At 55.0% G+C, this 25,873-nt stretch overlaps 1 protein-coding gene and 1 long non-coding RNA gene across 3 annotated transcripts; one reads left to right on the forward strand and one right to left on the reverse strand.

Moving 5' to 3' along the window:
- The first annotated feature begins 442 nt into the window (after positions 1-442).
- Positions 443-24,791, forward strand: LOC122374194. 2 transcript variants are annotated; one of them, XM_043352805.1, is made up of 12 exons: positions 443-593; positions 9,683-9,852; positions 10,684-10,839; positions 11,511-11,691; positions 13,283-13,533; positions 13,768-13,885; positions 14,304-14,400; positions 14,715-14,772; positions 15,060-15,413; positions 15,693-15,868; positions 23,383-23,572; positions 23,772-24,791. In XM_043352805.1, the coding sequence occupies exons 2-12, from the start codon at positions 9,709-9,711 to the stop codon at positions 24,042-24,044; spliced, it is 1,998 nt and encodes a 665-aa protein (XP_043208740.1). In that variant the 5' UTR covers positions 443-593; positions 9,683-9,708; the 3' UTR covers positions 24,045-24,791. The 2 variants fall into 2 exon arrangements, with proteins under 2 accessions (XP_043208740.1, XP_043208739.1); XM_043352804.1 differs by lacking the exon at positions 443-593 and having other exon boundaries at positions 9,464-9,852.
- LOC122374196 lies at positions 1,962-4,784 on the reverse strand. Its single transcript, XR_006255173.1, has 2 exons — positions 4,262-4,784; positions 1,962-2,957 (listed from the first exon to the last, which is right to left on the reverse strand). It is a non-coding gene; the product is annotated as an uncharacterized LOC122374196 (long non-coding RNA).
- Positions 24,792-25,873: the final 1,082 nt, after the last annotated feature.

The raw sequence follows: 25,873 nt of genomic DNA on the forward strand, positions 1-25,873 counted from the left end.
ACAAACGGTGGCCATCCGGCAAGGCAAAAGTTGAGATGATTTCAACTTTTTGCCGGACCGGAAAATCTGGCTCTCCGGCCTGCCGGACCGGTCAAAAGAAGTTGCCAGATTTGCCGGTTCACACCAGTTTTCAATTTTCCGGTACGGAATTGGCCATTTTTCCGGCCCGGCAGACGGAATTTTGCCGGTCCGGAATCCGGTGTGAACCCGGCATAAGACTGCCTTTCGATCCCTTAGTGATATGTGAAGGAACAGCCAACAGGTAATTGTATGGTTGAAGAAATAGCCTGGGGTCGCCGTTGAAGCCGACGTTTACGAAGAAACACATTTCTTAGTTTTACCTGGAGAGTTTATTTCGGTTAAAAAAAACTTTCTAATGACGTCATTTTTTCTTACGTCATTTCCCCAAATACAGGCGAATGACCTAACGATTTCTCACGTCCTTGAATTTCACGCGGCGTGCGTGTTGTTTGTTGCGTTTATGGCGTTTGGGTCAATATCAATATGGCGATTGGGGTTGAAAGTGGGTCAAATGCATATTGAGAAGTACTGCCTCAACAGTGCAAGAAAGTGATTGCCGTCATTTCAATCTGGTAAGAAGTTCTGTATACCCTGTGACCGTCGTCTCCGTGGTGGTCGGAGACTGCGCCGATCGGCACTGACACGTGCCTCATGCTCCCTCTTTTACTCACTGTTTTACTCTCGTTGGTGAGCGGCGAGCTAAATCAAGAATTGAAATGTGATGTCTGATTTGGATCTCCATTAAAAAGGTCACATTTAACAACCCATGTCAAGTCAGGGTCTCTACAATTTACTCTTTGTTGGCGTAGTGGTTTGGTGACCCTTTTATGGTCAGGTCATTGACCTTGCCACAAAGGGTAGTCGTGAAGGTCAGTGAAGGCATTTGAAACCCTTGATAATCTGGTGTTTGTCATGCATTCATGATAGCTGGTGTTTGATTTAGTTGTTTTGTTGCTTCTATAATTGCTTCAACACTTTCCAGGTTCCCATGACCCACAGGCTGCACATTTTAGGTAGGTACAAATTCAGTTGGGCAAACTAGGCGGTGGGAATCAAAATATGGAGGCATCAAAATATTGATTCTCTTTGACCATATATGGGCATACGTGCAGACCATCACAGGAACGTCAATTCTTCAGCAACCGGCTATAATTTCAAGATAGCTTCTTCACAAAATGAAGAACAACGTTGAAGCTACCCGCCAGGCACGAAACAATAGCCCTAACCTCTTTGGTTAGTTAAGGAAAGCGTCTTAAAAATAATCAAGATATTGATTCATCACGGCGGCTAATCCCGGCGAGAATCAATATTTTGATTCCGCAAACAGCTGGCTAATCATTATTTTGATTCTGAAATCAGCTGGTTTATCAATATATTGATTCTGCAAACTGACTTTCTGCAGGCGTACTTAACTCTTCAAATTGATTTATGGAATGTTTCTTGTGTGCAAATAATGCAAATTCAATAAATTCATGAAGATATTATCAGCACAGGATCGTGTAATTTTTTTTCTAGACCTTATTCCCACGGTAGACCAGGGATTTTCAGCACTCGCCCTGGCTCCCTGCTCAAAGCTGCAAGCCTTCGAGGGAATGCGTGAAGGGAGCCGTGCTGACCTTTGTATAGGGGTTGTACTGAGTCGGAGCCGGAACCGAAGCCCGACCATTTTACTCGGAGCCGGAGCCGGAGCTGGAGCCGATTTTTTTCCTCCGGAGCCGAAGCCGTCTGACATTTTCACGGCCCCACATCCCTGCTTTGTAGTATTGATTTTGAGTAAAAAAAAAGTTAACATATCGTCTTTCACGTGTTCATGAATGTGTTTCTACGCATCTGTATCCCGTCCCATTTCTGTGGAGTACAGTAAGAGATATTTCGCCGAACGATACACTCAGCCCGTTGCACAAATTGCACAATTTGAATGAAAATATGATACACGGATGTACTTGCAGTCGCAAATAATACGATGATATTCATAACACATTTCACAACGATCCCTGCAATTGCCACACATTTGCCATCACAAAGCCCTGTCGTTGATGCTCACATCCTATGCAAAGCAATACTCACTTTTAGGACACGTCTCTTATTCAATATGGCTACGTATTTGCAAAACATGCAGTTAATAATATTTGAAACAGACCTAACCAATAAGACATACCGTGGACAGGTAAGAAAAAACAAATAAACGTCTGGAGAATGACCTCAACGTCTCGATGTTGCCTAATTACTGAGAGCAATTTTCGGTTTCGAACCAAATACATGAAATAAATATAAACAAAATTTGTACAGATACACTCAATATAGGGTTTATGATTAGCACGGCTACCTAAAACATCAATCCTGTCAGGTTGAGCCACTTATGTCCACACCCAAAGCAGGTCGCTTTGGAACACCACAAGATCCCATAGTACCACCGAAAACGGTCACCAATTGGTCTACTGATCAGCATCTTCAGAACATTCTCGACCGAAAAGCTATCAGTCCTGTCTGTGTTTTGGTTCGCTTCATTTGGGCTTTGCGCACGTTTTTCTACTCCGGTTCTAGGGACGAGATAGCAGTCATCACGCGCTGCACCAGCTCGTTCTTTGACAGGTTGGTGACGCTGTCGTCATCCGGCAGGATAAACACGTGGCGCATTTCACCCTCGGCCCCGCCAGCCACATACACACTTCCTTACGTCATATTGTTTCTCGCCACGAGATCAAAGTTCAAAAGGTCGTGATGTAGGTAGTCTCCGCCCAGCCCGAGTCAGGTACTCCACCGGTTGGTCGGGTGCGGCCAGGTCCGCGCAACGCCGCCCTACTTCGGTCGACGCTCTGGTTGACAAGGATGGCGTTGTCATACAGTTGCCTGTCGACTGAACAGCGATTCAAGACGCCATCCTTGACCCTCTGAAGCCGATCCCCGCAACGACCAGTGTTTGATCCTTGGTTGACCTGCAGCAAACAGTCAACAGAACACAATAATTAGGACATTTGTGGACAATATTAAGGAAACTATATGTGTCATTATTCTACTTGTTCAGCAACTATTAATTTTAGAATATATTCAATAAAAAATTACAGTGTCCCAAAATTGAGTTTTGTCTTGGGTGTCAGAGGGGAAAATTACCCACCAAAAAGAGGGGAGAGAGTGGAAAACTGCTGATTCGATTAGATCAAAAAGGAGTGAGAAATGACAAAAAGCATGCATTTTATTATAGGGTGTAGAATGTTTGATGCTAACTGGGCATCCACACAACTGTCTTTCTATAGGTAAAAAATCTATGTTTTCTTGGTTGGGACTTGGGAGTGGAAAATTGTTCTTAAAAATGGTGGTGAGAGTGGAAAATGAATTTCATTTGGATGTCGTTTCCCACCCAAATAGACAAATTTTGGGACATTGAAAAATTAAAGACTTAATGTCACTTAAATTTCCACTGAACGCCACCAGTTGCGCCAACAACTGTCATCTCATGCAGTTATATAAATTCTGCCAAAAAAGTAGATCTGAGGCCAGTTGTACCAACAGAAAAATAGGTGGCTGCTGGATTTTTTTTTTGGTCTAAAAGTTACTTCACATACAGAGCATGAACGGTACAGCCCTATCCGTTTACGTGCCCATCATGTTAACGCTCCATATGTGAAGCAGTCTTTAGGCAAAAAAATTCCAGCAGGCAGCTATTTGTGTTGATAAAACTGGCTTCTAAAATTAACTTTGGCATGGACAATCCTGAAAATTAACTATCCAGCATTCCCTGGACTGACGTACATTAGACACATAATTTTCTTGAAGATCACGCATAATGTAAATATGGCTTACACCATTCAGCAACTTGCTTTTGTTACACTTACAAATTAAAGTTGTAGCAACAATTGGGTGAGTGAGACACAAGCAGAGGCTAAAACATCCAAATTATGTAAAATACTGGACATGCACTGCCCCCATTTCATGAGTCCACCCAACAATTCTATCATGTGAGACAAAACATTAGGCTTCTTGTAACTAATTTATACCGTAACTTTTAAAGGACATCATGTTTCACTGAAATACTACACCTAAGACATCATTTGCAAAAAAATATAGCTTAAAAAGACAATAGAAGAGTGAGAAGGCGTCCCGCGCCGCTGACGTCGCTACCGCGCCATGTTCCTAAAACCATCTCTTAAAACGAGTTTTCGGTAAGAAACGTTAAGATCACATGCCTGAAATTGAAAAACACACTTCAAAGTATCTTAAAATATGATCCATTGTTACTTACACTTCAGAAAAGGTCCCTTAAACAAAATAAAACCGGGAGCACTACGTTGCATCCAAACACCCACGACGCCGGCGCGAAATGGCGGGAACCGGAAATCGTGGCTAGATACAAAGAAAAAGAATATTTCTTATAAATGAATTATACAACTTAATAACGCATTTTTTATTTTCTTTTAGACAAAATTATGAAAAAATTACAAAGGCTCGTCGTTGATGATAAACAGAGCAAGTTTTAACAGCACGTTTTTGTTGAATTATGGCGGCGAAAACTTTATGCCATTCGTAAAGGTACGCGCGACAAACGGCTGATAGCCATGCAGCGAAAAATTGAAGCGGGGAAGTTTTTTGTATTGATTTGTCGAAAAATCTCGCCGTCATGGGGGTTATTTCCGCCGTAACGGGTCGTCTGAAGGTGGGAATGTCCCAAATTGAATCAAAATATTGATTCTATGCCCATATATGGTCAAAGCTCCGCCCACTAGAATCAATATTTTGATGCCTCCATATTTTGATTCCCGCCGCCTAGTTTGCCCAACTGAATTCAGGCCTTCTTGAGAAATAATGGAAATGATGCTGCAGGTGCTGGTCATTGCATGATGTTTGAGATTTAAGGTTAAGGTCAAAATGATATGATAGCATGGGTTACCTATGAAGTACAGAGTAACAGAACTAGAAGTACATGTTATGCTGATGAGCAGATAATTGTCATTTATGCCATATAAGTGCCATTTTGTCTTCGCTAATATTGATATTCCTGCAGTGTGATGTGCACACAATCTTCTTGTATGTGTATTTTTATATGGTGTGTATATTGTGCTGTGTAACATGTATTTCATGAAAGAACATTTAGGCTATTATAGCCATTTGGAAGAGTCAGACATTTTGTTTTTCTCACATACAATGACAATACATTGTTTCTGTATTGTCATTGTCTGTGAGAAAAACAAAGCCACTTGGTTTGATAAGCATTGTACCAAAGGATAAATTCTCAGTTGGCAAGCACCTCACTTCCTTGGCTATTTCAGAAATGCTCATCAACAAAATAGGTGTGCAGGGGCAGATCTATGAAAACTCCAAAGGGGGAGGGGTCATGAATTGAAATGTGTGCCTCTACATATACCAAAAATTAAAAACTCAATGGATTTTGGCCACTTAATTTTGGTGGTGCCCTATTTTCAGTTTTTTTTGGGGGGGGGGGGTCAGTGTCTTCTGGGATGCCCCTGCTAGGCCTGTGGTGCCCTTGCTAGGTCTGTGGTGCCCCAGGCAGGTCTGTGGTGGCCCTGTCAGGACTGTGGTGCCCCTTGGCCCCTGACAGGCCTGTGGTGCCCCTGACAGGCCTGTGGTGCCCTCGCTATGGTCTGTGGTGCCCCACTCCCCAGGCAGGACTGTGATGGCCCTGTCAGGACTATGGTGCCCCTGACAGGCCTGTGGTGCCCCTGACAAGCCCAAGGTGACCCTGTCCCCTGACAGGCCCAAGGTGCCCCTGCAAGGCCAGTGGTGTCCCTGGCAGGCCTCTGGTGCCTCTGGCAGGTCTGTGGTGCTCTTGCAAGACTGATGGTGCTCTTGCAAGACTGATGGTGCTCCTGACAGGCCTAAGGTGCCCCTGACAATCATGTGGTGCCCCTGACAGGCCTGTGGTGCCCCTCTAGGCCTGTGGTGCCCCTGTAGACCTGTGGTGCCCCTGTAGACCTGTGGTGCCCCTCTAGGTCTGTCAGTGCCCCTCTAGGTCTGTCGGTGCCCCTCTAGGCCTGTGGTGTCCCTCTAGGCCTAAGGTGCCTCTGGCATGCCTGAGGTGCCTCGGGCCCCAACGGGGTCATGAGTATGACCCATATCACATATGACCCCCTTGGATCTGCCACCAATGTTGGAAATAAGACCCTTTGCTGGTCACAGTGGGGTCCAAAAGATTTTGTTCTCCTCTACAAATTTTTACTCCAGCACCTGGAATCCTCTAAATTTTCCAGCCTGTGTGATAAAAATTGCTATTATTATGCCTAAAATATGCAGAAATAGCATTGGCAATAACACAATTTATCAGCTTTTACATTTCATAGGCCAAACATATGGTTTTACAGAGTGTTGTTATAAAAGCTGGCTTGTTCTCCGGAACGATTTTATTCTCTGGGACCAGGACCGAATACAATTCCAACATTGTCCGCCCCCCCCCCCCCCCCTAGGAAAACTGATCACATTTTTTTGTTACTGAATCATCACATTTAGCATTTAGTTTGATTTGAAAATGAGTTGAAAAATAACCAGAGGTCATCAAAGGTAAATGGCCTTGACTTGAACTGCACGCCTATCAGAATCCATGAGATAAGCATCATTTCATAATTTATATGTTTGTAATCACATGAAGTCTGGAAACACACATGTAATGGGCACTGGCGTGTGTCAAGGTGCAACTCTGGCCAGACATGAGCTCGATTGTGGGAGGGAACTCAAACAGCTCACAGGTCACTGGTCAAAACCATCTGACTTGGCTCAGGCCCATTTAATTTTCAGGATTGGTGTTGAACTGGATAACACACAAAAGGCAAAATAGGTACCTACTGAAAGTTTTGCTATTACCCACTGATCATTACCTACGCTAGTATTTTATGAAAACTGAGTCCATACGACCCGTCCGCGATCGTTGCGGGATTTAAAGAGACCCTCCCACCTTCAAAAAAGTTGAACGAAATGGCAGAAACGTGATGTACCGTGGTTCAGACAGAGCAAAAATGAATATCTACCAGTATAACGCCTTTTGGGGCGACTAACGGAGCGAGCGAGAGGGTGGGCCTTGCACGTGCGAAATTTCGACGGGGTACCTGCAGCTGACTTGTGCACGGCACTCTACTAACCGGTCTCTAGCGATGTGCCAAATTTGAGCACAATCGGCCCAGCCGTTCTCGAGATCTGGAAGCGGCACCCTGCACGAGCGCACGTGCAAAATGGGTCCCAACTGACTTTTGCACGGCACCCTACTAACCGGTCCCTAACCATGTGCCAAATTTGAGTGTCATCGGTCCAGCCGTTCTCGAGATCTGGAATCGACCCCTGCACGTGCGCACGTGCAGCAGCACCCCAACTCTGGCACATGGATATGCATTGCCTAGTGGGTGCCTACCTACATGCCAACTTTCAGCGCAATCGGCCAAGTAGTTACCGAGATATTGCAACAATTACAAAAGTGACACCTCTTCGATTTGCACGTGGCACGTGCATAACGGGTCACCCTCATGCATCGGGAATAGTCCAATGCTTGGTAGAAGGAATGAAGCTACCCTACAAAAATTACCGCATGTAAATCGGTCAAGTGGTTGCTGAGATATAAGCGTCTCAGAATCGTGACCACGGCCGGCCGGCCGGCCGCTCATACTCAGAAATTTCCGTTACTCTAAGGAAAGACTACGCTCGCTTCGCTCGCTCCGTAACCAAATTTCACCCAAAAATATGAACCGTTTTTTAAGATATTTGAGTCAAGTTTGTTTCCCATCGGAACAAATCAAAATAGCAAAACTGGTGCCAAAACGCGTGGTGACAGTAGACAAGCTGTTGATTTACAGCATATCCCCACAGCGTCACGAACTGAAATCCAGCTAATGCATTACCTATAGCGTCGCTAAGAATACGTCTACCCCAAAGCGCAGCAAATCCCGGACAATAAAACCGTTGGTTCTCTCCCGACCTTACCTAGCTCCTGGTAGCTCCTGGCGCTGGGCGCCACACTCCTCGTGTCTCCTCGTTCCCGGCCTTGGCGCGCGCCCGCCCGCCGGCGATTGGGGGCGGGTCGCAGGGGCGGCGTCAGGTGCGCTGTTATGGAGGGCACCGGACCGCCGCGGTGGCCAGGTCAGGTTAAGGTCATTGACCTTTAGTGACCTCAGATGACTTTTTCGATTTTTACGACTTAAATGATAGGTTTTTTTTAGCTGCTTTCGAAATAACCAAGTTGAGCACCTTGAAAAGCAGTTTTGAACTACGCAACACGTTACGAAGCTGACAGTTGCTGTGGTTGTTCGCTCCTATTATGGATAGCTGACAGGACGCCTTCTAGTTGACCTGAGCCGACCCGACCTTCCCCAGATACATGAATACATCATTTAAGATCAAACTAATTTGAAATTCTAAAACGCGACCCTGACCCCCCCCCCCCCCCATAGCTACCGCATTTCAAGAAGTTATACCATTTCCCGATTTTCCCGTCTTTTTGGTCATTTAACTGGCATGGAATGCCAACCGGTGACCTAGAACCTTAAATTTGGATTTCATAGGCTTCTTTTCGTCACGGGCAACACGTTCGTTTTTTTTCCGCGAAGCTCTTCTTCGACTAGGGCTTCGTTTCATAAAGCGATTCCGTAACTTACGCCGGTTTTTGGGCTTGTATTGCAAGCGCATGTGAAGCGATAAATTTTTTCCCCTTCTCCCTTCTGTTCTTGCTTGCAAGATGAATAAATTCAACGATTCAACAAACTATCATCATCGCTTCACATATACTTGCAATACAAGACCAAAAACCGGCGTAAGTTACGGACTCGCTTTTTGAAACGAGGCCCAGGTGCCGGACGGCGGGGGTGGGGTGTAACGGACCCCCCCCCCCCCCCCCCCCGGCCCCCCATACGTTAGCAGCTGGAAAAACGGCAGTACGGGCGAGGGTTAACCTGAACGGCACCCAGGGAAGCGAGTCGAAGTGCTGATTTTCTAATGATATGTTGTTGCACGTAAATGTGTTTAATGCGGGTTCAGTCGATACTCAATTCTCCTCCCCTATTTCTTTCTTTTTTTAAAGCGTGTTATCTGTTCGCCTGACAGGAAATGTTATATTGGCGCTGCATGAAATGAAGCACAACCACACTTGAGTTTCTGAAAATCAAAGATCCCGCTTATTCGGGTATTTGGTGTTAACTTGGCCAAAGTTCGTTGAATCGTTACATGCTATTTTCACCGTGTATTTTCCCGCTGAATACCCACTATTGTACAGGGACACATGTCCGCGATCCACCGTCTTTTTGTTCTTCTTGATGGGTAAGGACCCACGATCCCCCGTCGCTACCCGTAAAACTGCTAGTATCGAGGCGCAATTAAACCAAAAGAGCGTAAAAGCGGCTCGCAAACCCCGGTGCGCGTTTGTGTGCGTATGGCCCGCCCGGGCGGCGGGCCTGGCGCCGCCCCTGTGACCTCCGGTGGCCGCCGCGGCCGCGGGCTGACGCTCGTCCACTCCGACCCGGGACCGGTGCCCGAGCGGTCGCCCCGCCGCGCCCTCCGCCCGCCGCCATGGCCGACGCCGGCGAGCTGTGCTCCCAGCTGAGCGACCTGGCCGAGCTGAGTGAGCTGCCCGAGCTGCGCTCGGTGGCCGAGCTGTCGCCCGTCTCCGACCTGTTCCCGGACGCCGAGCTGTGCGTGGCCGAACTCTCGCCGATGGCCCACCTGCCGTCCGCAGATCTGGAGGCGGCCATCGAGCTCGACATGCTGGAGACGACGCGCGGCCCGCTGCTCTGGACGGGCACGGCCGTCGGTGGTGGCGACTCGCGGCCGCTCAGCCTCCGCAACAACTCCGACTCCGAGACGCTGAGCATCGCGCTGGAGATCGCCGACGGCTCGGTGTTCCAGGTGGGTGGGCCTCTGGTGGGAGACCGGGAGATCGCCGACGGCTCAGTGTTCCAGGTGGGTGGGCCTCTGGTGGGAGACCGTGAGATCGCTGACGGCTCGGTGTTCCAGGTGGGTGGGCCTCTGGTGGGAGACCGGGAGATCGCCGACGGCTCGGTGTTCTAGATGGGTGGGCAGGAGGAGAGGGGAGGCCGCCGACGGCTCGGTGCTCCAAACCCCTTGTGGGAGTGTGGGAGATCTGCTCGGGCTTGAGGTGGTGTGCTGTTTGCGATGCATGGGCAGAAGGTCCGAGCTAGATGGAGCTGGCAGGAGGTTTATCGTCAGTAAAGCAGAAATTATTGAGCGCGGTGCGAGGCGATAAGTCGCGTCGGAATATCTGTATCAATGCATGCTGCCTCAAAATGTCTCTGCTGAGAATGTGCTAGGCCCGATGGTGAAACGTGGTGGAAAGTTAAGACCGTGCGTCGATCGAGCCTCCTGCTCGAATTTCACGAGATATAAAAAATAAATAATAATGGCCTTACGCTCGCCAACTGTGCACAAATCCAGAGGTAAAGTGTTAAAACATTGACCTATCACCGTACTATCGAGCCTCGGTCTTGCTGTGGAGCTGACTTACTGACGTTTCTGGGCCTCTCACTGGTGACTGACTGACGTGTCTCGGCCTCTCACTGGTGAACACCGCACCTCATAGTCTATTTTACCATTGAAAGGCCAGGAAACGCCAGCATTCATCAACCAGTATGCTGATTAAAAAGGACGACCGACCGGTGCTCCAGTCAGCAGGCCCGCCCGGACCCAGGTGTGACCGCTGCCCTCCCCGCGCCCCGACAGTTCCAGGGCGACCAGCCGGGCCGGGCCCTGGAGCTGACGCTGCCGCCGGCCACCGAGAGGCGCGTGCCGGTACTGTTCGCCCCGCCGGCCGCCGACTGTTACCGGGACTCTGTGCTGGTGCGCAAGGCCGCCCAGCCGACAGGACTCGCCGCCGTGGTGAGTGACACGCACTGCACTGTACACTTCACACGTCCTCACAGGCCGCCCAGCCGACCGGACTCGCCGCCGTGGTGAGTCTAGGCATTGGGCACTTCCCACCCACACATTTGCAAACGTTTGTTTGATAGACGGCAGATTTCCGTACATGCTGGCTGTCAATGGGTTCAGAATTGGTTAGGTACATGTTCTATCATTTCGGTCTTGTTGGTGCTCTGTGCATATGATTTGTCGCGAGAGCCGAGGATAAGGTCGGGTTGGAGATAGATTGCCGTCTTCTTGATGTAAATTGTTTGTCCGGGCTCAATTTGTCGTCGTCGTCGTCGTCAGTCCCCCCGGTCCGCCGGGCGGACCGTAGCTCTTGGGCTCTGGAGGGATCTGGCGGCCCCCACCAGGGCCGCCACCACGTCGTCCCGTCTGGTATCCTCGATAGCGGGGTGCAGCGTACCCAGGAGCCGGAAACGCCGCACCATCAAAGCAGGGCAGTGGAGCAGCAGGTGCTCAGACGTATCCGGCGCCTCGCCGCAGGCCAGGCACCAGCTCGCCCGGCAGCGCGGATCCGTGCACTGCTCGCACTGGGGCGACGGGCTACGGCCGATGCGGTGCAGGTATGCCGCCGAACCGGACCAGTGGCTCCATTTCGACCAACAACCTGTGCGCCGTGTTCTCAGATCCCGCTGTGCGGCTATGGCGGCGCCGCCAACATCCAGGTGTGTCTGAACACCCGCCAGCCGACGGCCGGCCTGACGCTGCTGCTCAACATGACGGCGCCGGACGGCTCGCTGCTGGCCGGCCTGATGGTCGCCAACCGCGGACCGCGCGCCGCCTACGTCCGCCTCTTCGTCTGCACAGGTGGGTATGGGGGAGGGGGGTGGGGGACCGCGGCCCGCGCTCCGCCTACCTACGCCCCTTCGTCTGTACAGGTGGGTAAGGGGGAGCGGGGTAGGGGACCGCGGGCCGCGCGCCGCCTACGTCCGCCTCTTCGTCTGTACCGGTCAGTGGGGAAGGGGTGGAGGATATGGGAGCCGTGATTTAATGGGGAGAGGGGGTCGGTGGGTGCTGAGTGGACTGAGCAGTGATTTGGGGAGAGGGGGTCGGTGGGTGCTGAGCGGGCTGCTGAGTGCACCAAGTGGCAGTGTGAGATGAGATGGCGGACTGTGGGCGCTGGATAGGCTTTTAGTGGGAAGGCGATGCTGCCTAGCTCTGTGGCCGGCACTGTGGAACTTCTTACTATGACTTACTTATCTATATTACTATTTGAGGAGGGTGCGTCTGTCCGTTACCGAGGTCCCGACTTGGTGGTGCTTTGCGTGGACTACAGGCCAGACCGTTGCACCTAGCCCGGTGAAATTTGTACAACTTATAGATCAAAGATGCGCGACGTGCCTTTGAGGGGTCTCAGCTCGATCGGGTCGTTAGCGAGCGCGTGGCGCGTGCCCCAAAAGTGCAAATTGGCGTCATAGACTTTACATGTATAAATCGGCGTGCGAAATCGGGCGAAAACGGCTAATTTTGGCCGACACGGGTCCGGTCCAGGTGCGATATCTTGGTGACCAGGGGTCCGATCGGCACGGGGAAAACAGCATCGTGTACAGAATTGAACGGGCTATTGAATGGTGTGCAATGCAGAGGATAGCACGCGCCACGTGCACCGGAGAGGGCACTTTTATTTGAAAAGTTGCGGTTTTTGAGGGATTTTGGAATTAATTTTATTTTTAGGTGACCGTTAAATGGAGCGAGTTGAATCAACGCCTATTTGCAAGAGAAAGGTACCGCCTCTCATATAAAAATTGTGAAAAGCTGATTGATCCAAATCAAGGTGGTGCAAATCACAGGAGAAAATGGTGTTTGTCAATTTTGTGCCACTTTATTAATCACACGGGGTTTGCTGCATAACCTGATACCTTTGGCAATTGAATATGGTACCATTGGATAGAGCATTCAATTCTGTCCAATATTCACTCTTCATTTTTGCATGATTAGCAACAGTATCCTTAAAAATGTAAATGTTCCAAACCATTACATTGTCATTTTTAGCGAAATTCATCGATGGCCCTCAAAAGACTTCACGCCAGTTTTCGCATCATTCTAAAGTAGAACGCATGATAATACGACACGGGCACCTCGATGCGATGTATCTTTTTGTTTTCTTACAAAATGCTTGGCCGTCAAAAAGCAATCGAACGAAATGGATATCTACCAACTAAATCGACACAGACCAACCCAATACCCACGGGTCAAAAAATCCCCCCTTCGCGTTGCGGAGCACGCGGGTAACCCTAGTGGGTGACTATGATATTGTGGGTATCGAAGGCTAAACTCTGTTGTGATCAGCCGTTTTATCGTTTGGAAAGACTGGGTCACTGCTGTTCCGTCTGACGGGGATGCTCGCAGACGGTTCACGGGTCGCGCGTCGCTGACTGATCTATCCCCCTCGCCGCAGACTCGACGTGCCGGGAGCGCGTGCCGGACGGTGCGGCCACCGCACTGCCGGCGCGCTGTGTGGTAGCCGCCGGGGAGACCCAGCAGCTGACGGTGGCCGTGCCGCCGAGCCAGCCGGCCGCCGCCGCCGGCCTGGCCGTCTCCGTGCTCTGCGGGGACGAGGTGCTGCGCCGCGAGCTGCGCCACGCCTGGCCGACGGGCGCGCCGGCGCTGCAGCGGCCGCGCGGCTTCCTCCAGCTCACCGACTTCCAGGTCAGTGTCCCTACGACTCACTGACTTCCAGGTCAGTGTCCCGGCGGCTCGCAGATTTCCAGGTATGTTCCCTGCTGCAGCTGGGTGTGAAGGGGGCACCTCGAGTCGGGCCACAGCTTCCCACACTGCTGTTGTACGACGTATGGTGTAGGTAAGACACCCTTGACCCTAAGCGCCGTTGCGTGGCATTGATTGCGATTTCTGCGTGGTGATTGATCGACTGTTGTTCTTTAGGAAACGTTTGATGGCGAGCTGCAGGACCTGTGCTCTGACGTGCCGCTCGGCATCCCTCCGAACAAGCTGGAGGACGTCTTCTTCAGCAACATGAGACAGACCAAGCTGCCGCTCCTGTGTGAGTACTGAGGGGCGCTCGGGCTTCTGGGTCCAGGCATGCCATGAAGCGGGGCTGGGGCTTGCGATGGGGATGCCTACCTACTGGAGATGCTAAGGCTCAAGGCTAGACTTTTTGTAAGAATGTCCCAGCTGGCAAAGATATGGAAATTGGAAACTGTATGGTAGTTTTTGCCACGTCTTGCTGTGCAGATATTACAGTTTAGCAGAAATGTTTGCCATTGATAACAGAACATTACGAATGTAATCTGCAAATTGCAGACAGTTTTATTCTAACATTACGTACTCTGTGCATGACACCATACGAGTATAAGGCTGTTCGACGTGTAAGTTAGATAACCCACCATGTGTAATCCGTTCCCGGTTCTGATTCCTATAAGCGCTGTGTCTGACTCGCGACTGTGTTGGTGTGCTCGCAGACCCGGAGGGGGCCGGCGGAGCGGCGGCGACGGCGGCAGTGGCCGGCCCGTCCGGCCGCGGTAACCTGCAGGAGCTGCAGCCGGCCGCTGTGCCCCGGTGAGTTACACACTCCGGGCCAGGATGGACGGGCGGTCTGAACTGCAGACGGGGAGCGCGGGTATCTGGTTCGTCACAGCTGGGGCGGGTCGACAACTGCTACAGTCGCGTAAATGTTCGGAGGTGGTCTGACTCACTTTTTTAAAGCGTAAAAGGTAATGAGTCCGGTCTTTCGCGAGGTTTCGGCTGGAATCAATAAGTCATACTTGTCTTCCAATGCAGTTTTGATGCTGGATTTTTTCTCTAATAAATCCGCTGTATTGAGCCGAGTTATGTGATTTTGTCTTATTCCTGATGACTCCCTTTGTTTGCAGCACCGTCACCGTGGGCCGAGCGGGTAGCTCCACGCCCGTCAGCCCTCAGCGAGCCGCGGTAAGTCGGTCTCAGTTCGTATAACAATAATCTGCAGAAAGCAGAGAGCTCTCAGGCGAGTCTTCTTTACAGTCTAGCAGTTTGCATTACTTTTCTTTATTATCGTGCTACTGATTGGCGCTTCACTATGATATTTCGGTTATTTTGAGCAATGATGGTGTTCCGGTGTGAGTGTGACATTTTGGCTTAAATTGCACACGTTCTCGTCTCTGCTGTGCCGTCCAGCCGTGCCGTGCCCCACCTTCGCGTGAATTGCCCATGTTCTGACGTTTGCTCCCTGCTCCCAGGCGGGTCCCAGCCTGGCTCCGGGCGGCTCCCCGCGGCGCCCGTCGGCCTCTCCGAGTCGCACCAAGAGCAGTCCGAGGAAGCGCGGCCCGCCGCTGGCCCCGCCGCCGCCGCCGCCGCCCCCTCCGCCGCCGCCGGCCGCGGAGGACGAGGACTGGTGGCCGGACGGGCCGGGCGCCGAGCGGGTGGTGGCTACAGACAGCGGCCGGCCGCGGCTGCGCCTCTCCACCGACCACCTGCTGTTCCCGCTCACGGCGCTCGGCGTGCCTAGCGAGGCCGCCCTGCAGCTCACCAACCTGGGAGAGGACGTGCTCACCTGGAACATACTCGGCTACAGCGTGCCCTACCTGGTCAAGGTGCGCGCCGCGTCTCAGAACAGCAGTGGGGAGGGAGGGCTACACTAAAGGCTGGTGATTGGTGCAAGGTGTTTGTGGTTGTGGAAGCTCTATGCAGCTGTAGGTCTGCGGAGGATTTTTAAGTAATCGGTTGTTTGTTTCACATGGGAAGCTGCATGGGATTGCGGGTAGGTATGTGGATGTTGACTGGAGTTGCTTTTTCTTCGTAGACTAAATAATATTGTAAGCATAGCTTTAGACGTTAGTAATTCATGAAGTCACTGACCTTTCTGTGCGCAGGGCGCCCACCCGGACAAGATGAAGAAGTGCGGGTACGACGTGTTCAAGATCCGTCCGAAGGAGGGTGAGGTGGCGTCTGGGCAGACGGTGTCTCTGCAGGTGCGGTTCAGCCCGCCGTACCCTGGGAAGCTGACGCAGCACTTCCAGCTGCTCTGCAAGCCGGCCAAGGAGCCTGTGTAAGTGCTGGGGTGAGGAGGGCGGGGTGTGGGCGGACACTGGAAGCCGGCCGAGATGCCTGTGAGTGATGGGGTGAGGAGAGCGGGGTGTGGTCGGGCACTGGAAGCCGGCCAAGGAGCCTGTGTGAGTGATGGTACTGGGGAGAGGATGATGGCGCGGGTGGGTCGGTGGCGGTGCCACGGGCGCCTGCCGCCTGAGCTGGCCAGAGGACCGTGAGGTGGATTGCGATCGGACGGGAAGGGCTGCGGTTGGATACTCCGGGCCCGGCCATACTCCTGGCCCTATCGGTCAGTTATGAATGGCCAGGTAAGGGTGATAAGTAGCAAGCTAACCTGTGTTCGATTCGCTCCTTAACGTTTCAAAGACGCTCTGTGGTGACCAATCATGGTCATCGGGTGTTCTATGGGTGTTCATATTTAGTCGTGCCTGTGACAGTGCTCTGTGCGAGTCTGAAGTGTTCATCTGTCCCTCAGGGGCCGCGGCAGTGTGAGGTGGTATAACTGACCTGTGTTAACCCGTCCTCAGGGGCCAGCCGATGGTGGTGTACACGGTGCCGGTACGGGTCTCGGGCCGCGGCAGTGTGAGGTGTTATAACTGACCTGTGTTAACCCGTCCTCAGGGGTCAGCCGATGGTGGTGTACACGGTGCCGGTACGGGTCTCGGGCCGCGGCAGTGTGAGGTGTTATAACTGACCTGTGTTCCCCGTCCTCAGGGGCCAGCCGATGGTGGTGTACACGGTGCCAGTACGGGTCTCGGGCCGCGGCAGTGTGAGGTGTTATAACTGACCTGTGTTAACCCGTCCTCAGGGGCCAGCCGATGGTGGTGTATACGGTGCCGGTACGGGTCTCGGGCCGCGGCAGTGTGAGGTGTTATAACTGACCAGTGTTAACCCGTCCTCAGGGGCCAGCCGATGGTGGTGTACACGGTGCCGGTACGGGTCTCGGGCCGCGGCAGTGTGAGGTGTTATAACTGTCCTGTGTTCTGTCCTCAGGGGCCAGCCGATGGTGGTGTACACGGTGCCGGTACGGGTCTCGGGCCGCGGCAGTGTGAGGTGTTATAACTGACCTGTGTTAACCCGTCCTCAGGGGCCAGCCGATGGTGGTGTACACGGTGCCGGTACGGGTCTCGGGCCGCGGCAGTGTGAGGTGTTATAACTGACCTGTGTTAACCCGTCCTCAGGGGCCAGCCGATGGTGGTGTACACGGTGCCGGTACGGGTCTCGGGCCGCGGCAGTGTGAGGTGTTATAACTGACCTGTGTTCTGTCCTCAGGGGCCAGCCGATGGTGGTGTACACGGTGCCGGTACGGGTCTCGGGCCGCGGCAGTGTGAGGTGTTATAACTGACCTGTGTTCCGTCCTCAGGGGCCAGCCGATGGTGGTGTACACGGTGCCGGTACGGGTCTCGGGCCGCGGCAGTGTGAGGTGGTATAACTGACCTGTGTTAACCCGTCCTCAGGGGCCAGCCGATGGTGGTGTACACGGTGCCGGTACGGGTCTCGGGCCGCGGCAGTGTGAGGTGTTATAACTGACCTGTGTTAACCCGTCCTCAGGGGCCAGCCGATGGTGGTGTACACGGTGCCGGTACGGGTCTCGGGCCGCGGCAGTGTGAGGTGTTATAACTGACCTGTGTTCCGTCCTCAGGGGCCAGCCGATGGTGGTGTACACGGTGCCGGTACGGGTCTCGGGCCGCGGCAGTGTGAGGTGTTATAACTGACCTGTGTTAACCCGTCCTCAGGGGTCAGCCGATGGTGGTGTACACGGTGCCGGTACGGGTCTCGGGCCGCGGCAGTGTGAGGTGTTATAACTGACCTGTTCCCCGTCCTCAGGGGTCAGCCGATGGTGGTGTACACGGTGCCAGTACGGGTCTCGGGCCGCGGCAGTGTGAGGTGTTATAACTGACCTGTGTTAACCCGTCCTCAGGGGCCAGCCGATGGTGGTGTACACGGTGCCGGTACGGGTCTCGGGCCGCGGCAGTGTGAGGTGTTATAACTGACCTGTGTTAACCCGTCCTCAGGGGCCAGCCGATGGTGGTGTACACGGTGCCGGTACGGGTCTCGGGCCGCGGCAGTGTGAGGTGTTATAACTGACCTGTGTTCTGTCCTCAGGGGCCAGCCGATGGTGGTGTACACGGTGCCGGTACGGGTCTCGGGCCGCGGCAGTGTGAGGTGTTATAACTGACCTGTGTTCCGTCCTCAGGGGTCAGCCGATGGTGGTGTACACGGTGCCAGTACGGGTCTCGGGCCGCGGCAGTGTGAGGTGGTATAACTGACCTGTGTTAACCCGTCCTCAGGGGCCAGCCGATGGTGGTGTACACGGTGCCGGTACGGGTCTCGGGCCGCGGCAGTGTGAGGTGTTATAACTGACCTGTGTTCCGTCCTCAGGGGCCAGCCGATGGTGGTGTACACGGTGCCGGTACGGGTCTCGGGCCGCGGCAGTGTGAGGTGTTATAACTGACCTGTGTTCCGTCCTCAGGGGTCAGCCGATGGTGGTGTACACGGTGCCAGTACGGGTCTCGGGCCGCGGCAGTGTGAGGTGTTATAACTGACCTGTGTTAACCCGTCCTCAGGGGCCAGCCGATGGTGGTGTACACGGTGCCGGTACGGGTCTCGGGCCGCGGCAGTGTGAGGTGTTATAACTGACCTGTGTTAACCCGTCCTCAGGGGCCAGCCGATGGTGGTGTACACGGTGCCGGTACGGGTCTCGGGCCGCGGCAGTGTGAGGTGTTATAACTGACCTGTGTTAACCCGTCCTCAGGGGCCAGCCGATGGTGGTGTACACGGTGCCGGTACGGGTCTCGGTCCGCGGCAGTGTGAGGTGTTATAACTGACCTGTGTTCTGTCCTCAGGGGCCAGCCGATGGTGGTGTACACGGTGCCGGTACGGGTCTCGGGCCGCGGCAGTGTGAGGTGTTATAACTGACCTGTGTTAACCCGTCCTCAGGGGTCAGCCGATGGTGGTGTACACGGTGCCGGTACGGGTCTCGGGCCGCGGCAGTGTGAGGTGTTATAACTGACCTGTTCCCCGTCCTCAGGGGTCAGCCGATGGTGGTGTACACGGTGCCAGTACGGGTCTCGGGCCGCGGCAGTGTGAGGTGTTATAACTGACCTGTGTTAACCCGTCCTCAGGGGCCAGCCGATGGTGGTGTACACGGTGCCGGTACGGGTCTCGGGCCGCGGCAGTGTGAGGTGTTATAACTGACCTGTGTTAACCCGTCCTCAGGGGCCAGCCGATGGTGGTGTACACGGTGCCGGTACGGGTCTCGGGCCGCGGCAGTGTGAGGTGTTATAACTGACCTGTGTTCTGTCCTCAGGGGCCAGCCGATGGTGGTGTACACGGTGCCGGTACGGGTCTCGGGCCGCGGCAGTGTGAGGTGTTATAACTGACCTGTGTTCCGTCCTCAGGGGTCAGCCGATGGTGGTGTACACGATGCCAGTACGGGTCTCGGGCCGCGGCAGTGTGAGGTGGTATAACTGACCTGTGTTAACCCGTCCTCAGGGGCCAGCCGATGGTGGTGTACACGGTGCCGGTACGGGTCTCGGGCCGCGGCAGTGTGAGGTGTTATAACTGACCTGTGTTCCGTCCCTCAGGGGTCAGCCGATGGTGGTGTACACGGTGCCGGTACGGGTCTCGGGCCGCGGCAGTGTGAGGTGTTATAACTGACCTGTGTTAACCCGTCCTCAGGGGCCAGCCGATGGTGGTGTACACGGTGCCGGTACGGGTCTCGGGCCGCGGCAGTGTGAGGTGTTATAACTGACCTGTGTTAACCCGTCCTCAGGGGCCAGCCGATGGTGGTGTACACGGTGCCGGTACGGGTCTCGGGCCGCGGCAGTGTGAGGTGTTATAACTGACCTGTGTTAACCCGTCCTCAGGGGTCAGCCGATGGTGGTGTACACGGTGCCGGTACGGGTCTCGGGCCGCGGCAGTGTGAGGTGTTATAACTGACCTGTGTTAACCCGTCCTCAGGGGCCAGCCGATGGTGGTGTACACGGTGCCGGTACGGGTCTCGGGCCGCGGCAGTGTGAGGTGTTATAACTGACCAGTGTTAACCCGTCCTCAGGGGCCAGCCGATGGTGGTGTACACGGTGCCGGTACGGGTCTCGGGCCGCGGCAGTGTGAGGTGTTATAACTGACCTGTGTTAACCCGTCCTCAGGGGTCAGCCGATGGTGGTGTACACGGTGCCGGTACGGGTCTCGGGCCGCGGCAGTGTGAGGTGTTATAACTGACCTGTTCCCCGTCCTCAGGGGTCAGCCGATGGTGGTGTACACGGTGCCAGTACGGGTCTCGGGCCGCGGCAGTGTGAGGTGTTATAACTGACCTGTGTTAACCCGTCCTCAGGGGCCAGCCGATGGTGGTGTACACGGTGCCGGTACGGGTCTCGGGCCGCGGCAGTGTGAGGTGTTATAACTGACCTGTGTTAACCCGTCCTCAGGGGCCAGCCGATGGTGGTGTACACGGTGCCGGTACGGGTCTCGGGCCGCGGCAGTGTGAGGTGTTATAACTGACCTGTGTTCTGTCCTCAGGGGCCAGCCGATGGTGGTGTACACGGTGCCGGTACGGGTCTCGGGCCGCGGCAGTGTGAGGTGTTATAACTGACCTGTGTTCCGTCCTCAGGGGTCAGCCGATGGTGGTGTACACGGTGCCAGTACGGGTCTCGGGCCGCGGCAGTGTGAGGTGGTATAACTGACCTGTGTTAACCCGTCCTCAGGGGCCAGCCGATGGTGGTGTACACGGTGCCGGTACGGGTCTCGGGCCGCGGCAGTGTGAGGTGTTATAACTGACCTGTGTTCCGTCCTCAGGGGCCAGCCGATGGTGGTGTACACGGTGCCGGTACGGGTCTCGGGCCGCGGCAGTGTGAGGTGTTATAACTGACCTGTGTTAACCCGTCCTCAGGGGCCAGCCGATGGTGGTGTACACGGTGCCGGTACGGGTCTCGGGCCGCGGCAGTGTGAGGTGTTATAACTGACCTGTGTTAACCCGTCCTCAGGGGTCAGCCGATGGTGGTGTACACGGTGCCGGTACGGGTCTCGGGCCGCGGCAGTGTGAGGTGTTATAACTGACCTGTGTTAACCCGTCCTCAGGGGCCAGCCGATGGTGGTGTACACGGTGCCGGTACGGGTCTCGGGCCGCGGCAGTGTGAGGTGTTATAACTGACCAGTGTTAACCCGTCCTCAGGGGCCAGCCGATGGTGGTGTACACGGTGCCGGTACGGGTCTCGGGCCGCGGCAGTGTGAGGTGTTATAACTGACCTGTGTTCCCCGTCCTCAGGGGCCAGCCGATGGTGGTGTACACGGTGCCGGTACGGGTCTCGGGCCGCGGCAGTGTGAGGTGTTATAACTGACCAGTGTTAACCCGTCCTCAGGGGCCAGCCGATGGTGGTGTACACGGTGCCGGTACGGGTCTCGGGCCGCGGCAGTGTGAGGTGTTATAACTGACCTGTGTTAACCCGTCCTCAGGGGCCAGCCGATGGTGGTGTACACGGTGCCGGTACGGGTCTCGGGCCGCGGCAGTGTGAGGTGTTATAACTGACCTGTGTTAACCCGTCCTCAGGGGCCAGCCGATGGTGGTGTACACGGTGCCGGTACGGGTCTCGGGCCGCGGCAGTGTGAGGTGTTATAACTGACCTGTGTTAACCCGTCCTCAGGGGCCAGCCGATGGTGGTGTACACGGTGCCGGTACGGGTCTCGGGCCGCGGCAGTGTGAGGTGTTATAACTGACCTGTGTTAACCCGTCCTCAGGGGCCAGCCGATGGTGGTGTACACGGTGCCGGTACGGGTCTCGGGCCGCGGCAGTGTGAGGTGTTATAACTGACCTGTGTTAACCCGTCCTCAGGGGCCAGCCGATGGTGGTGTACACGGTGCCAGTACGGGTCTCGGGCCGCGGCAGTGTGAGGTGGTATAACTGACCTGTGTTCCCCGTCCTCAGGGGCCAGCCGATGGTGGTGTATACGGTGCCGGTACGGGTCTCGGGCCGCGGCAGTGTGAGGTGTTATAACTGACCTGTGTTAACCCGTCCTCAGGGGCCAGCCGATGGTGGTGTACACGGTGCCGGTACGGGTCTCGGGCCGCGGCAGTGTGAGGTGGTATAACTGACCTGTGTTAACCCGTCCTCAGGGGCCAGCCGATGGTGGTGTACACGGTGCCGGTACGGGTCTCGGGCCGCGGCAGTGTGAGGTGTTATAACTGACCTGTGTTAACCCGTCCTCAGGGGCCAGCCGATGGTGGTGTACACGGTGCCGGTACGGGTCTCGGGCCGCGGCAGTGTGAGGTGTTATAACTGACCTGTGTTAACCCGTCCTCAGGGGCCAGCCGATGGTGGTGTACACGGTGCCGGTACGGGTCTCGGGCCGCGGCAGTGTGAGGTGTTATAACTGACCTGTGTTAACCCGTCCTCAGGGGCCAGCCGATGGTGGTGTACACGGTGCCGGTACGGGTCTCGGGCCGCGGCAGTGTGAGGTGTTATAACTGTCCTGTGTTCCGTCCTCAGGGGCCAGCCGATGGTGGTGTACACGGTGCCGGTACGGGTCTCGGGCCGCGGCAGTGTGAGGTGTTATAACTGACCTGTGTTAACCCGTCCTCAGGGGTCAGCCGATGGTGGTGTACACGGTGCCGGTACGGGTCTCGGGCCGCGGCAGTGTGAGGTGTTATAACTGACCTGTGTTAACCCGTCCTCAGGGGCCAGCCGATGGTGGTGTACACGGTGCCGGTACGGGTCTCGGGCCGCGGCAGTGTGAGGTGTTATAACTGACCTGTGTTAACCCGTCCTCAGGGGCCAGCCGATGGTGGTGTACACGGTGCCGGTACGGGTCTCGGGCCGCGGCAGTGTGAGGTGTTATAACTGACCTGTGTTAACCCGTCCTCAGGGGCCAGCCGATGGTGGTGTACACGGTGCCGGTACGGGTCTCGGGCCGCGGCAGTGTGAGGTGTTATAACTGACCTGTGTTAACCCGTCCTCAGGGGCCAGCCGATGGTGGTGTACACGGTGCCGGTACGGGTCTCGGGCCGCGGCAGTGTGAGGTGTTATAACTGACCTGTGTTAACCCGTCCTCAGGGGCCAGCCGATGGTGGTGTACACGGTGCCAGTACGGGTCTCGGGCCGCGGCAGTGTGAGGTGGTATAACTGACCTGTGTTAACCCGTCCTCAGGGGCCAGCCGATGGTGGTGTACACGGTGCCGGTACGGGTCTCGGGCCGCGGCAGTGTGAGGTGTTATAACTGACCTGTGTTAACCCGTCCTCAGGGGCCAGCCGATGGTGGTGTACACGGTGCCGGTACGGGTCTCGGGCCGCGGCAGTGTGAGGTGTTATAACTGACCTGTGTTAACCCGTCCTCAGGGGCCAGCCGATGGTGGTGTACACGGTGCCGGTACGGGTCTCGGGCCGCGGCAGTGTGAGGTGGTATAACTGACCTGTGTTAACCCGTCCTCAGGGGCCAGCCGATGGTGGTGTACACGGTGCCGGTACGGGTCTCGGGCCGCGGCAGTGTGAGGTGTTATAACTGACCTGTGTTCCGTCCTCAGGGGTCAGCCGATGGTGGTGTACACGGTGCCAGTACGGGTCTCGGGCCGCGGCAGTGTGCTCGAGGACGGGGAAGACGAGGCGGACCTGCTGACCACTCCGCTGCACGTCTCCAGCCAAAGCTTCTACTTCGACCACTGGTCCATGTGCCACAAACTGGACGTGACCAACAAAACCTGCGAGGACTTGGATGTGAGTGAAGCTGCAGCTATTTTGTTAACGGAATAACCTAACAGCTATATTATACGTTTGCTCTAGCTGGGACATGGGATGACTGGGAGACCTATTTTTGCTGGAGAATTCATCATGCTGCTCGATTTTATCGTATCCGATAAGTGCTGTGTCGGCCGCCGCTGCCCGCTAACCCCCGCTCTCTGTTCTCTCCCCGCAGGTGGACTACCACGTGACGGGTCCGTTCAAGGTGGTCTCGGGGCCCAACGAGCGCACGCCCACCGAGCTGACCGAGGGCCGGCTGCTGGCGCCGTCGCAGCGCTACGTGCAGATGTCCATCTACTTCTGTCCGGAGGCGGTGGGCCAGTACACCGGCGAGCTGCGCCTCTGGCTCGGCCACGCGCCCTGGAGCCACCTGGTGCAGCTGGGTGGCAACTGCCGGCCCGGCGAGCCGGAGGCCCTGCGCGACACACAGCTGGCCGGCGGACTGTGAGTAGACGACCGAGGCGCGCCAGCGCTGCGCCGGCGCCGAGCCGCCAGTACTGCCGGGCTGCCGCCAGCGGCCGGCGACCCCACAACGACCTCCCCGCGACCCGGGCTGCTGGCGACCCCACAGCGACCTCCCCGCGACCCGGGCGGCGGGCCGGGCCGGAGCCAACCAATCTGATGCATTTCAACGGTTGTAACTGTAAATGTCCCTTTTGTATAGTGGTTTTTTAATCATCGGTGCGCATGCACAACAATAACTGGTTTTCCAGGGCGCGCGAGATTTGACCTTCCAATTGCCATATCACCCTGTTCATCAAGTAGATGTTTTTGATCGCATGCCATTTTTACTGTAGCTTTTTAACGACATTTTGACATCATGTGTGGACGCCGATCTGATGTTCGCTCGCCGGTTTTCACGATTCATTGTTTCGACATAGGCTGTGTGAGAGGGTCGTTGGGGCAGCTGTTCGCTCGCGCAGCTCGCCCTGTACAGTTTTCGTCCTGGCTGTTTGGTGGCAGCGCGCTGGCGCCGCTGACTTGAACGCTGGTTTTTGTAGTGGCAGGGAATGAACCGTTCTTGACGCGATAATTTCGGCCCCCAAAATTGTGTAGTCCCTGGAGTGTTTTATGAGGCAGTGTAGTATTTGGTGGAGGTTTCGGATTCCCTGCCTCATGAATTGGAAATGCGTAGTACTTACTAGTAGTAGGAGCATTTGGACTATCTCCTTGTCTTTCGGACCTAAATTAACCCTATGGTGATGCATGAAAAATCATGATCTGATTTTAACGTCAGATCTGTTTTACCTCCCGCTCGACACAAGCTTTATGGTCCGAGTAATGTTAACTACGGCCGACCTCTGGCTTTTGAGGCTGTTAGCTGATACCGGCTGCAATTTGTTGTACAAATGGGGTCCACTGGGACGATCGGCGCCGCTCGTGTTGTATTTGTATCCTGCGGCGGCCCCGCGGCGCCGCTGGCCAGTGGTGTGGCGGCGCTGAGTGTGTGTATACGAGCTTCCCGAGGGCCCGCTGTAAAGCGCGTCTGTAGTAGTAGAGCGCGTGTGCCAGGACGAGCCCCTCCCTCTCTGTTGATATTCTATTTATTGTGCGTGACCATGCGGTGTTTTGTCCCGCCGACCATTTCGGGTATTGACTATTGAGGCAGCGGTAAATGTTTGAGGTCCCGCCCCGCCAGGCCAAGGCCCTCGATTGTTCCTGGTAGCGCGCGGAGGCTGTGACGGGGCCAGTGGTTGCCGCTCCTCTGTTGACCGGGGCTTTTTTACCGCACTGACCGCCCCCCGCGGCCGGCGCCGGCGGGCGCTCGCTGAGCGCGGTCGTCCGGCGGGGGTCCGTGTGCCGTCACAGACCCTGCAGCTCTGAGGCGGGCTGTTATATGTTCGCTGCCGGCGCCACTGTGCGCCGTGACTGCCTCGGCGCTGTGCGTTTTCTGGTGGCTGCCGCGGCGCTGTGCGTTTTCTGGTGACTGCCGTTGCGCTGTGCGTTTTCTAGCGGCTGTTTGGTGTACGCTGTACGGAGTACGCTCTGTATCTAGAGGGCGCCCGGGCCCGTGCCGCTCACTGCCAGTTCGCTGCCCCCGAGGACCGCAGGCCTGACCAGTCGGCTCGGGGGTGGCCGATCGACCCCTCCCCCATCCGCGCCCGCCTCTCAGTGAGGGCGGCGCCTCAAAGACAATCCGTGCTTTCTACTGGATCATCAACAGCGAAATATATTTTTAACGTGTTTTACACCGTCTGTATCATTCAGCAGTGTGGGAAATGATGGCAGATTAGCCAGCTGAAGCGATGCTTGCTTTCTGGCACATACGCTATGGCG

This window comes from Amphibalanus amphitrite, unplaced genomic scaffold (assembly GCF_019059575.1).
Source record: "Amphibalanus amphitrite isolate SeventyFive unplaced genomic scaffold, NRLGWU_Aamphi_draft 001617F_arrow, whole genome shotgun sequence".
Lineage (NCBI taxonomy): Eukaryota > Metazoa > Arthropoda > Thecostraca > Balanomorpha > Balanidae > Amphibalanus > Amphibalanus amphitrite.

Excerpts from the sequence above, each read along its gene's own strand:
- LOC122374194 (XM_043352804.1), top strand. The coding sequence starts at position 9,517 with ATGGCCGACGCCGGCGAGCTGTGCTCCCAGCTGAGCGACCTGGCCGAG. Across the intron at positions 13,534-13,767 it reads TCCAGCTCACCGACTTCCAG|GAAACGTTTGATGGCGAGCT; the intron begins GTCAGTGTCCCT and ends GTTGTTCTTTAG. Across the intron at positions 14,773-15,059 it reads TCAGCCCTCAGCGAGCCGCG|GCGGGTCCCAGCCTGGCTCC; the intron begins GTAAGTCGGTCT and ends CCCTGCTCCCAG.